This window comes from Pimephales promelas, chromosome 12 (assembly GCF_988280905.1).
Source record: "Pimephales promelas chromosome 12, fPimPro1.hap1.1, whole genome shotgun sequence".
Taxonomy (NCBI): domain Eukaryota; kingdom Metazoa; phylum Chordata; class Actinopteri; order Cypriniformes; family Leuciscidae; genus Pimephales; species Pimephales promelas.
Window position 1 is genome coordinate 1,332,454 of NC_142780.1, and position 13,634 is coordinate 1,346,087.

The 13,634-nt window shown below is 38.4% G+C and overlaps 1 protein-coding gene across 1 annotated transcript in view; it reads right to left on the reverse strand.

The window, feature by feature from the left end:
- ascc3 (activating signal cointegrator 1 complex subunit 3) overlaps positions 1-13,634 on the reverse strand; it is a 234,103-nt gene that overhangs the window by 111,517 nt on the left and 108,952 nt on the right. The window contains exon 14 of the mRNA XM_039651238.2: positions 1,860-1,994. Within this exon, the coding sequence (XP_039507172.2) occupies positions 1,860-1,994 (135 nt within the window). The remainder of the gene's footprint in view (positions 1-1,859; positions 1,995-13,634) is intronic.

Sequence of the window (13,634 nt, forward strand, 5' to 3'; positions counted from 1 at the left end):
TTAGAAATGTTGGCCCATATTGATAGGATAGCATCTTGCAGTTGATGGAGATTTGTGGGATGCACATCCAGGGCACGAAGCTCCCGTTCCACCACATCCCAAAGATGCTCTATTGGGTTGAGATCTGGTGACTGTGGCGGCCATTTTGGTACAGTCAACTCATTGACATGTTCAAGAAACCAATTTGAAATGATTCATGGTGCATTATCCTGCTGGAAGTAGCCATCAGAGGATGGGGACATGGTGGCCATAAAGGGATGGACATGGTCAGAAACAATGCTCAGGTAGGCCGTGGCATTTAAACGATGCCCAATTGGCACTAAGGGGCCTAAAGTGTGCCAAGAAAACATCCCCACACCATTACACCACCACCACCAGCCTGCACAGTGGGAACAAGGCATGATGGATCCATGTTCATTCTGTTTACGCCAAATTCTGACTCTACCATCTGAAATCGAGACTCATCAGACCAGGCAACATTTTTACAGTCTTCAACTGTCCAGTTTTGGTGAGCTCTTGCAAATTGTGGCCTCTTTCTCCTATTTGTAGTGGAGATGAGTGGTACCCGGTGGGGTCTTCTGCTGTTGTAGCCCATCCGCCTCAAGGTTGTGTGTGTTGTCTGCATACCTCGGTTGTAACGAGTGGTTATTTCAGTCAAAGTTGCTCTTCTATCAGCTTGAATCAGTCGGCCCATTCTCCTCTGACCTCTCGCATCAACAAGGCATTTTGGCCCACAGGACTGCCCCATACTGGATGCTTTTCCCTTTTCAATCCATTCTTTGTAAACCCTAGAAATGTTTGTGTGTGAAAATCCCAGTAACTGAGCAGATTGTGAAATACTCAGACCAACAACCATGCCACGCTCAAAATCGCTTAAATCCCCTTTCTTTCCCATTCTGACATTCAGTTTGGAGTTCAGGAGATTGTCTTGACCAGGAACACACTCCTAAATGCATTGAAGCAACTTCCATGTGATTGGTTGATTAGAAAATTGCTTTAATGAGAAATTGAACAGGTGTTCCTAATAATCCTTTAGGTGAGTGTATCTGTTATGACTATGCTTTTTTTTTTTTTTTTTTAAATGTAAAAACGCTTGTAAAGAGACGGTCATATTCCCTGTATTCAGAGTAAAGCCAAGCTTCTGAGCTTTAAAATCGACACATATTTTGTGTTGGTTGAGCAAATAGTTGTTAAATTACATGATAAAGTTAGCCTGGCGTCATTAAACTCAGATGCTAGTCCGACTGTGAGTCTGAATCTGCTCCACCGGGCTGCGGTTATGGGGCGATATAATACATATTCTACATATATTAAAATGCCTCCAACACTGAACTGGATCATCAAACGTCTTGCTGGCGGTTCTCTGTTCCTCTTGTAAATGAATGCGCTGTCTACATCTCCTATAACAGACGCCATGCTGAATCTCAGTTCTCCAGCGGCGGCCATCTTTGTTGCAAACGAACTCAACCCAAGCGCTCTTTGGTGACGTGATGATTACATCACTGTTAATCATCTGTCCATCATCGTATAAAGCCCGCCCGGATGATTTGATTGGTCCGAACAGCTCTGCTTCGGGCATATGGATCGAGTCCAGACTCAACTTCCCATCCTCTAATGTTGTGGGCGGAGCTAAGCTCAGACAGCATCCAGGCTAAAAAAACGTAGCAGCGCCTCCCGCTTCGGACTTACGAGGTTAAGGTTAACGATCAATCTCTTAATCAATCCTTAATTTAAACAACAATCAATTTTTGGATGTAAATTGACATCTTTAACCGCTTTTTTGTGGAAAAACTCTTCTTTAATGTTTCTCAGTCTCATTTTCATCCAAATAAAAAGAGTAAAATAAAATGATTGTGTACCTGTTTCTCACACTGGCCGTAGTCCGGGCCGTGGTCCACCTGGAAGAACGACAGCTCTCCTCGGTTCTTGGCCATCTCGATCAGACTCATGGCGGTGCGGACCGTAGAGTTTCTGGCGTGCACAAACACCATCACCTAAAACACACACACACACACACACACACACCGGCTTCGGTTACATCTGGGGTCTGGAAATCAACAGAATGAGTGAACTGAAGCTCATAAATGCCTGAACTGGAGCTCTCTACATTAATGGTCGACCGAAACTGAGTTTTTAATGGCCAATATAAAACTGATGTTTAAATCCCCACGCAATTTCATTTAAAGATAGTAAAAACACCTGCATAACAATTGTAGAAACTACTTATTTTATATAATTACTTAATTGGAAATCATTTGAAAATGAATTCCATGAAAAAAACAAATATATATATATATATATATATATATATATATATATATATATATGTAAAGAATTGCTATTTTAAAATACTAATACAAAAATGCTATTTATTGTACTATTTATTACTATTTATTATTGTATTTTTTTACACTATATTTAATGAAAAAAGATAACAATTTTGTAATCACAAATAAAGATATATGTTAAATATATAAATGAAGAATTATTTAAATTTCATTTGAAGATATTAAAAACATATGGAAGTGAAATAATGCCAAATGTTTTATAATAATGCATTACATTAACCGTGTTTGCATTTAAATGTGTTTAAATGTGTCTTTTTTTGCATTTAGAGAGTTTAAGGATTGGCATTTACAGTAGAGACATCCCTTTACCTCTGTACAGATAAAACGTTATAAAAATGATTATAATCTGCATGGTTAACGACTAATACTTCTGTATTATGCTGCCAGTCATTTTGCAAGTCAATTTTTGAAAGACTATGCGCCTGCACACATGCATATTAAAATGCACATATAGACTTAACATGTAATATGCAACGTTTTCACAGATTCATGTTTTAAGTTTACAAGGAGAAGATAAAGTTTTAAAAAAATTGTAAAACTTGAAACCTATTTCAAAGTTTGCGTTCTCAAGCCACCAAACGCTGCTGTCGTGCGAGTGAGCGGCCAGAACACATTAAGAGTTTTCTGTTTTCAGTTTAAACGGTGTCGTGTTAACGGCCATGAGTTAATAACTAATGATCTTTACAACGGAACTGAATCGATCAAAACTAACTTTAGCTGGACAATAACTTTATTCTAGAGCTGATGTAAAGCCAAATCTCTGTTACAATAACCACACATAAACAATATTCTCTCAAAAATACAAACATGTACATGCATGTTGGTCACATATTATGGTAGCCCTGCTTGTGCTAAATAGAGTGTAATTTCACCTGTGCCATTAATATGTTTAAAAGCAACTGAAAAAAGCACAAATGTCACAGCATGTCAAAACATCTCAAGGACCCCCAAAAAACCCTAGACCCCAGAGGGTTAATTTCCTATTATCGTTGTAAAGCTGCTTTTGAAACGAATATTGTTAAAACAGCTGTATAATTGAAGGAGACGTGACTTGACTGTACTGTGGATACCGTTACATATTCATGACTCTATTTTTACATTTATATTGTTTTGTTTTAATGGATAGAGACAGAATATCAACCAAAAAAATCCAGAAAAATGCATTTATAGATCTGATCATGTATACATCTAGATCTGGCCTCTAAGTCCCGGATCGGTCTGACAGGGCAGAAACTGCATCATGTGCAGAAGGGCAGAGCGTCTGTGTGCGTATCAGTCAGAGGACAAAAGAGGCTTGTAATTTTCCTATTACACTCAGGCTGCCCTTGCAAAGCAGTCAATACTTCAGACAAAAACAATCAATAACAGAAATACAAGACAGTTATGAGATGGCAAAAAGACCTCTCTCTCTCTCTAACTGTTCTCGCCGTCCTCTCACTGAAAGTACTGATGCTGGGGGGGAATAAAAATAAATCTGACAAAGTGATCTCGACTTCACACATAATATTCTAACATATTAACTCACTTTAAACCACAATAATCCTGTGAATGAAACACACATGTAGAACTGTGACCTTAAAGGGTCATTCAACCTCTGGAAAGACGAATGTGTATTTAAATTGGGTCATTTATGTAGAAGAAATGTGACATTATTTTTGAATTTGGAGCTTTCTAGACTGAGAAAAGCCAGAAAATGTATTTTTGACTCATGTGGATGAAAGACAACAACTCCCAGAATGCACGTGCCTAATGAAGCTGCTCACATTTATGCATAAGGAATCTTGGCTAAGATAAGGAATAGTTTACCTTGAAATTATACATAACTTTGTTTTTGACAGGATTGTCTGAAAATAATCTTGAATATAATATTTATTTATATTAAATAAATAAATAAATAAATTTATTATATCTATATTATTTATTATATATTATTATAGTTATATTTATATTATATAGAAAGAAAAACTAACGTATCATCACCTAGTAACTAGAAAAAGAATAAAAAAATCTGGATCTAACGATTTTATCCTACAAATATTGTAATTGTTTAATCAGACGAGTCGAGTGTGAAGTATGACTGTAACTCCGCTCCGCCGCGAGTCACGAGTCGATACGCGAGCGCTGCTGCTCTGTTTGTTTGGGCGGACTCTCGCCACGGTCAGTCCTGGAAACAGAGCCAGCACTTTGGCATTCATCACAATTGTTTGGGCCTGTGGATAATTGGTAGCTAATTAATTCATGATTGCTAATTTAAGAACAGCCTTCCAAAAAACACAAACATGTCCTTGACCACCTGCCAACATGATTCTCACCAGTGCTCGCCACAATCTGCTCTTCTCAGAGCACAGACAGAGAGTGTGTGTGTGTGTGTGTAGACGCAATAAAAACGAGAATTATTTTGCAGTGTAAACAGCTTCATTGATTATGACTAATTGATCACTATTTATCAGTCCAATTGATAAATCTGAACACAGTGTTTACATGAATGCCACAAACTGTAAAATGACTGGCTTGATATGTGTGTTTATGTCACAAGCTTCAAATTAGATTTAATATTGTAATATGCAGAAACTGCATGAATGCATAGTTTTAGAAAGCAAATTTAATAAGCTTTCCTGTAACTCAAACAGTAGAGCAGTGGTGCTTGCAACGGTTCGACTCCCACGGAGAGCAAGAACCGATAAGAAGTGATGAGAATGTAAATGTCTGCCTTCAAATGCAATGCAAGTCACTTTGGATAAAAGCGTCTGCCAAATGCATAAATTAAAATGCAATGTAAATGTAATATTTATCCGTTTTAGGTCATGATTAGCAGACGATAGGCACATAAACACACACACACACGCAAAACAAGCCGTCTGTGGATAAGAAGCAAGGACTTGTGGGACGTTGAGTGGAAGGAGACATGACACGACAGTCACTGATACTATATTCAAGAAAAACACATGCGCAGAGCCTCCCAGTGCCAATTTTCAATGCGATCGAGTGTGTGCATGTTCTCAATCCGAACATAACTCATTCTGATTGACATGGACTTTTTTATTCTGACTGTCCTACTAGTTCGATTACAAAACGGGTTATTAGGGTCGCTACTGTGAAGCTGAAATCCTGATTGGCCAAAGTAAGTCTGCTGACAAGATGAGCCATAACCATTACGACACAACAAATATCACTGAGTGTGTGTCTGCAGAGTTTCACAAACCTTATGAGCCAAGTTGAACTGCTAAAAATGCCAAAAGACATGCTGTGACTGGATCATGATCACTGAAACCCCATTTGGAAGTGGTCTGGGATGCGTTTTTGACCATGTTTTTGCATGCACTCAGAAGAGTTGATTCAAAATGCCAACTTAAGACAACATTTACATGTAAAAGTCCACAATATGTGTACAACACACAGTATATATACAATCCCCCCCAAGTTATTGACTTAAATTCTTCTTTTTAATGCTTAACACAAGTCGCTAGGAATTTTAATCTGAATTAATGCATTTTTCAATAACATTTGTTATCCCCAGTGTCACTCGTTAAGGGCGCTGTATATCGACTGATACACTCGAGACTCAGTCAGGTCAAGAGCACACAGTCATATTGATTAATCTGGAGGGTTCACAGAACGCACGTGTTATATAGTATAGTAAGCTCTTCACTGTCATCATATCTTTGGTTATCTCCATCATTCTGCGGATGGAGTAAAACAACCATGTGTTGGACACACAACACAATTACAACAATAACAGTAATAACGGAAACACTTTACTTGAAGGGGTGTGCACAAGACTGACATGACACTTTCATAATCATGACACATGACATATGTCTTGAATATAAAGTAGTGTTTATGCATGTTTATGACCACTGATATTAACCCCCTGGGGACCAAGGTGTATTTGGGGTCCTTGAGATGTTCTGACATGCCCTGACATTTGTGGGGTTTTTTCAGCTGCTTACAATATAAACATATTAATGTCACAGGTGAGAATAGACTCTATTTAGCACAAACAGGGCTACCATAATATGTGACCAACATGCATGTACATGTTTGTATTTTTGAGAGAATATTGTTTATGCGTGGTTATTGTAAAAACTTAAAATGCATTTTTACTTGAAATACATTTTTTTTGCTTCCAAATGATCTGAAAATCATCCTGCCTAATCTTTCACATAAAACAATAGATTGTTTTGAATTTTTTTTTTGAATTACAATTTTTTTTGGTTTGGAAAGGCAATATGCGTGAACGGCCCAACCCCCTCATGGATAATCTCATGAATAATTAGGTTCAAAGACCCGCAAAATAATGAATGAAAGTGAGCTTTTCATTCAGGTGTCACACAAGAAAGAATGCAAGGACACGTATATATATATACACATGTGCTCAACTTGTGTAAACATTTTTTTTCAGCACATTTTCTAGACATTTTATTTAACCCTCTGGGGTTCTAAGGTGTTTTAAGGCTCCTTAAAATATTCTGACATGCCCTGACATTTGTGTTTTTTTTTTCAACTGCTTACAGCATAAACATATTAATGGCACAGGTGAAATTAGACTCTATTTAGCAGAAACAGGGCTACCATAATATGTGACCAACATGCATGTACATGTTTGTATTTTTGAGAGAATATTGTTTATGCGTGGTTATTGTAAAAACTAAAAATGAAAATTTCTGAAATAAGTCCACAAAACACATACTAAATATGCGTCCACAAGACTTTTGACTAATGGATGTTGTTGCCTAGTGTTTTTTCTTCACGGTCTGAAAATCATTCTCCTAATCGTTCACATAAAACTGTGAATTGGGTTGTATTGTTTGCCAAGGCAATATGTGAATGGGCGTGAACAGGCACGCATAATAATGAGCCTTTCATTCAGGTGAGTCACACAAGAAAAAATTGAAAGGACAACATACAAACATACATGTTTATGACAGGTTGAGTTGTCTTAGTATTGGTTTATGTCAAGGTGTCATAACAAAGACATCTCAAACAATGTCATATTTGCATTATAACTGAGCGAATCACACTTAATGACAGTTGTCACAAACATGTATAAACCCTCCTTCATATTCAAGACGTGTCCTGTCATGATTATGAAGGTGTCATGTCAGTCTTTTGCACACCCCTTCAAGTAAAGCGTTACCGTAAATTAATTTGCGTTTAATCACAAAAATCTCACATGACGTTTCCACAAAACTTTGCCATTCCACTAAGAAAATATTAATTCGCTCACATATCGTTTGCACTTCCAAAGAAAGCTAGTGTTATCTCCCAAAATGCAAACGCTTTGCAAGCGAAAGGAAACTTGCAATGAAAACATAAATCTTGTGAGAGTGGTGATGGGAAACTATATTGCAATGCTTTTGAGAATGAATGCAGAGTTTCTTGGGAGAGTAAATCTTATGAGCGAACGCTTAGTTTATGATGAGATACCACCCGTGTTCAGAGCAAACACTTGCGCTTTACTTCCATGGTCCACTTTTGACATACCAAAGTTTCTCTGGGAAATGTCCACGCTTTATGAGCGCATGCAAATATATTTTTCATCACCACGACCCCTTTGGGACTCATCATTCATCCTGAGTTAACAGCCTTTTGAATGCAAATAAAACTTCCACCAAATGATTAAGAACCTACAATCACATTTAGTACAAAGACTCGCACTACAAAAACGTTTTCTAAAACTCTTAAAGGGATACTCCACTTTTTTTTTTTGGAAATAGGCTAATTTTACCACTCCCCCAGAGTTAAACAGTTCGGTTTTACCGTTTTCGAATGTATTCAGCCGATTTTAAGATATTTAGAAGAATATCAGTAACCAGACCGTTTCTGGTCTCATTGACTTCCATAGTAGGAAAATATATTCTATGGAAGTCAATGAGACCAGAAAGTGTCTAAAATCAGAAAATCGTCTGAATACATTCAGAAACGGTAAAACCCAACTATTTAACTCTGGGGGAGTGGTAAAATCAGCTTATTTCCTAAAAAAAGTGGAGTATCCCTTTAAAGAGCCACAATAGAGATAACTTCAACCATTGTGCTGCTTCAAATGGATCATTAGTTCCCAAAGACTAACTAAATGACCATCGTCAATGAACTTCCAATACAAATGACTCCGAACAAGAGATGTGAATCTCCTCTACACAGTTCATCTTCTGTCCATTTGCATGCAACTTGAGTTTGCACAAACAGATGCAATCGCTCAAACTATTCATCTTGTCAACGTATGCAAAAAGATTGAATTCCTATTTCACCTCACCACAGAGATCCTACACAGATCCACAGAGACCTCTGCGGCAAATATTATTTATTAGACTTTTTTCATCATTGCAAAGCTGTAAGAAAGCAGAGTGTACAGTCAGTAACTGCAGTATTAAACCTCCATCTGCCTCGTGTCTGCCAACCGCTGGCCCGACAGGGGGGCTAAGGGGGCATTTCATAAAGAAAATTCAATCCATCATGCTCCCACATGAAATTAATATATGTCACAGCCACTTCTGACAATTTAATATCAAGCTGAGAGAGACGCTCCCCCTGCGCCGCCGCTGAGAGAAAGGACTCGCTTCTTTACAGTCTTCAACTCACCAAATCGCTTCCCGTTTCACTTATAAACGCTTTAGCATTTAGCTATAAATTCAATTTATTGGTGGGAGCACATCATGAGTCTTTCGAAAGACGGATTTTATCCCAAAAATTAGAGGGTAGGAACGTTAACCCGGGAACAATAGCTATTATTACATATAGGTCCATGAAATGATGAAATCTGACTGGATGAGACGTTTTAGAGGCTGTTGCAGTTCACACACACGTGACCACTCACGACGTCAATTCTGCATTAATGCGTCAAGCTGCTACAGGACTCAATGACATGACACATTTTATTTATTTTTTTGCACAATCTCTCCGCACATGTGAAGACTTGAGCAAGACTCGTATGAAAGTCACTGCATTAGTTAACAGAAGAAAGTGTCACGAGCAAGAAAACATGACACTAGAGTCTTTCTCAGAACTAACTGCACTCCTTTCAGACATTTTTGCAATGGCATTTATTTAGCGAGAGATTTTCAGAGGATGCATGACGTCACATTCCCAAGTTCCCCGTGTCCTAGCAACCCCTGGAGAGGTCATCACACTTCGTTGGGGTCAGTAGGGAAATTGCTTCGTCTTTTCAGCGGTACGTCTATTGCTGGTCACATTTACAGTATAAGTATGCATTTAAAGCTACAATACATCACTTATAATTTAATAATGAAAATTAAGCGTTTAATGTTGTTTATGTGCTGTTTTTGAATGTGTTTTAACACACACCGTGTAAGTTGGTAACCAATCAGATCAACATGTGATGGTCAACCAGTGGATCTCTGAGTGAGTGAGTGGGTGAGGGGAGGCGGGGCTCATTTGCATATTCATAGAAACCGCATATCCTAAATGAGCAAGGGTGACATTAAAGCTATTTTAAAGCATGACATTTTTTTTTTTTTTGTCCAAGGAAAAAAAAAAAGTTTAAATATGTCATTTTGGTGATCAAAGATGAGTTTTAAAGGATACAATTATTGACTACTTTAAAAAACGTACAAAAATCAGTTCTTCAGCCAACACATAAGACATCGGTGTTCAAAACTGTCTAATTACCTAACCCCAAATTACAATGGTATGCTTATGTGAATGACTTATAGTTTGATTTTTCGGGTCCGATTCAGTTTGGGGTCATTCATCTTTGAGTGGTTTCAAAGGAGTGTCTTGCAACAGGTTAAAGTCGGCATGAAATCAAATTTGACAAATCTTTTTATATGTAATATTGCAGTGTTTAATCCGTGCACTTCATTATTTTTTTTAAAATTCATGTACCCTTGAAATCTTTAATCAAATACATTACCCTTCCCTCCCCCTTCGAAACGACCTCTCTCTCTTTTGGTCATGTGGAATGGCAAAAGGGTGCGGCCAGATCCGATGAAGGTGTGGCTATCGGTGCACCACCTCTCAGAGAATCGCATTCAAATTGTTTGCAACGCCCAACCTCAAACGATCCAATCAATTCCCGAAGGATGAAATCAAGCCCTGCCCTACATTTTTTCTAATTTCAGAAGCCGTTTCACTTGGATATACGTCACGACAAGGAAAAAATTACAATCTCACCTTCCATTTCACGCCGACTTTAAAGGGTTAGTTCACCCAAAAATGAAAATTAAGTCATTAATTACTCACCCCCATGCTGTACCAACCCTGTAAGACCTTCGTTCGTCTTCCGAGCACAAATGAAGATATTTTTTTATTAAATATTCCTTAGATTTCCACGACGCATGCGCGAGAACTGAACTGAAGTAGTTGAAGGAGATCGCAATTCTCGCGCATGTGTCGTGGAAATCTATTGAAGTCTCGTTTCAGGCCAACAATGAAGAAAAGGAATAGTCGAATAAAGTCGTTATTTTTGTTTGTTTTTTCGCACAAAAAGTATTCTCGTCGCTTGATAAACTTATAGTTGAGCCACTGTTGTCACATGGGATATTTAAACATTTTCTTCATTGACTTTCTGGGCCGTCAAGTTTCATTCCCTTAGGAAGCCTATGTGGTAGTGATTCGGCTCTCAGATTTAATCAAAAATATCTTAATTTGTGCTCGGAAGACGAACGAAGGTCTTACGGGGTTGGTACAGCATGGGGGTGAGTAATTAATGACTTAATTTTCATTTTTGGGTGAACTACCCCTTTAAGTCTAGTTAAAATAAAGTCTTCACAAAACTAGTTCTATAAACAGATAAACCACGTATTTCAGCCTTTAAATAATCTTTTATAAAAAGATTGAGTCAAAAAATGATAAATTACTGACAATCACGTGCACATCCTCTTTTCTTTTATTATAAAAAGTAAAATTCAGGCCGATTTTCCTGTTGCGTCTGTCGTTGCTAAGCAACCATGCACTGCGCTCTCCACAACGACAAAGTTGTTTTAGTAGCTAATGGACTTCCACCACCGAGAAACGGTGCTTTCAGCATTGTTACGGAAGGGGCTGTTTGGTTGGTTCTTCGATTCGTTTGCGGCATTCTGAATCTGAAACGGTGAGATTTGTTCAATCTCGTGCCTATATTTGAATGAACTTGAGCGCGCAAACCTGGTGTGTGAACGACCTCGTATCAAGCCACGAGCTAATGCTAGCACGCGAGCGCCATGTTTGAAGCCCTGCACTAGAGCTCCGCTTTGTAGGCTACGACTACGACTTTTTTCAATACTTTCTGCGGCCAGAGTTTTGGCAAATGAACGAGGGTAAACACTTTTTTAGACCCGACTAAATAAAATTTAAGACCTCAGCCGTTTTTAAGACTTTCTAAGGCCTTAAATTTAAAGTTCAGACTTTTTAAGACCCCGCGGAAACCCTGTCGATCTACAACTCCATGATCGTTCTGAATCCCATCCAGATTACGTGTTTGACAAAACACGGTTTTCTCAGCCCCAATGTAAGATTCCATTAGACCATATATCCAGCACTTTTGTCCATGACCAGGACATGCAGTTAAATGCCTAACCTGGCCTTTAGAGCAAGAACGACTCTAAAAACTACACACAAAAAACAGGAATAAATCAAGCCGGAGATGCGCAGAGCATTTGCAGGGTGGGAGGTCATGCGGTGGTAAGAGTGGGGTTGTTTGGAGATTTATGAGATTTGGAAATTGAGTTCAGGATGAGGCACAATATACCACAGCACAGCAAAGCCCGTGACCTTCAGCGCTGGAACACAGGAATGATGATTTTCAATTAAACCTCTAAACCTTCCCAAGAAGGCCTTGCTCACAGCCTTTCATTGTGTTTCTCCTTGAGTAGAAACTTCCTGAACATTCATACTGGAGAAGACAAATGACGATCAGGTGCAGAGATCAACGGCAGCGATGTGGACATGCGTAGATGAGGGACGCGAGGCTCTTCTCTCACATCCTCCGCAATGAGGTCACGACGAAGTCCCGTCCTGCTAGCGCTCAGTCCCATGGACATTAACAACACCGACACATTTCTCACATACTGCTATTTTTAGTTACTGAACCAATCAACAGATTACAACCAGCACTGGCGAGGTGTGATGCGTGTTGACTCGTGTAGAACTGAGATCTGTATTGGGTACGGTTGGGATTTACAGATAGAGGTCGGGGGTTTAAGGTAGCTTTATGGACTATTATATTACATTTATGTGACAATTCGCCATCCTCTCATCCCTCATTCTGCTGTTTCACAAATGAAAACATCCTATGTGTTCAAAGTTGGTGATGCAAATCTCACTGATTTATTCGGACACACTGTGCAAGACATTTTACAACGTTTTAGTTCAACACTGGAAAAATGAATGCCAGCTTACAAAAAAGCTCATTCAGTTTAAGTTAAACAAGGAAACGTTATTACATGCTGTAAACTACAAATCAGGTTTCATGCCACTAAAACATTTTAGAGGGAAAATACTAAATATAAATGGAATTACTATATAAATTGCTTAATATTAAGGTTGCCCTGTAGTCAATGATTGTATCCCTTAATACAATTAATGTATTTAATGCATATAATGACATTTAAATTTATTTTCTTTTGAAAAAAAAAAAAATGTCTTCATGCCTTAAAAAGCTTGAATGTAACTCGACACCCTCACCTCATTTAGTATGCACGGTTGTATGAATATGCGAAGGAGCCCCGCCTCCACTCACTGCAAAACAATTCTCGTTTATATTGTATCTTTGTTGTTTTTGATTGACTCTGCCATTCTCAGTTTGGCCATTGAGTTCATGAGCTCAACAGAAACGAGTGTGATTGATTACACTGTTAAAGTCAATAACTGTATCCCTTAAAACTGATCTTTGATCACCAAAATTGGCTTGAATGTAATTTGACACCGTTGCATCTTTTAGTATGAGCGGTCCATGAATATGCAGATGAGCCCCGCCTCCACTCACTCACTCACTCAGCTCACCACTGGTTGTCGATCACACGTTGATCTGATTGGTTAAAGGTGGTTTGTGACGTCAGAAACACCAGCGATTTCAAAGCATGTTTTTGAGACTGTCTTTGGTTCACTGCAGCTTTAAGGAGGAAATACTCAGCAATGCTGTCCACTTATCAACACACACACGGTTTAAAGTGTATTAAACACACCACATACACACATAAACAATTGTCATGGTAAGGACAACATTATTGTTTTTTTTAGTCTTGGAACCTACTTTATTGGACTCCTTGACCACAAAAATGTACACGTTGACACCAAATTTGTCATTATAGCTATAACAGAAGCAAAGATATGGGCCTCTCAAGTATGGTC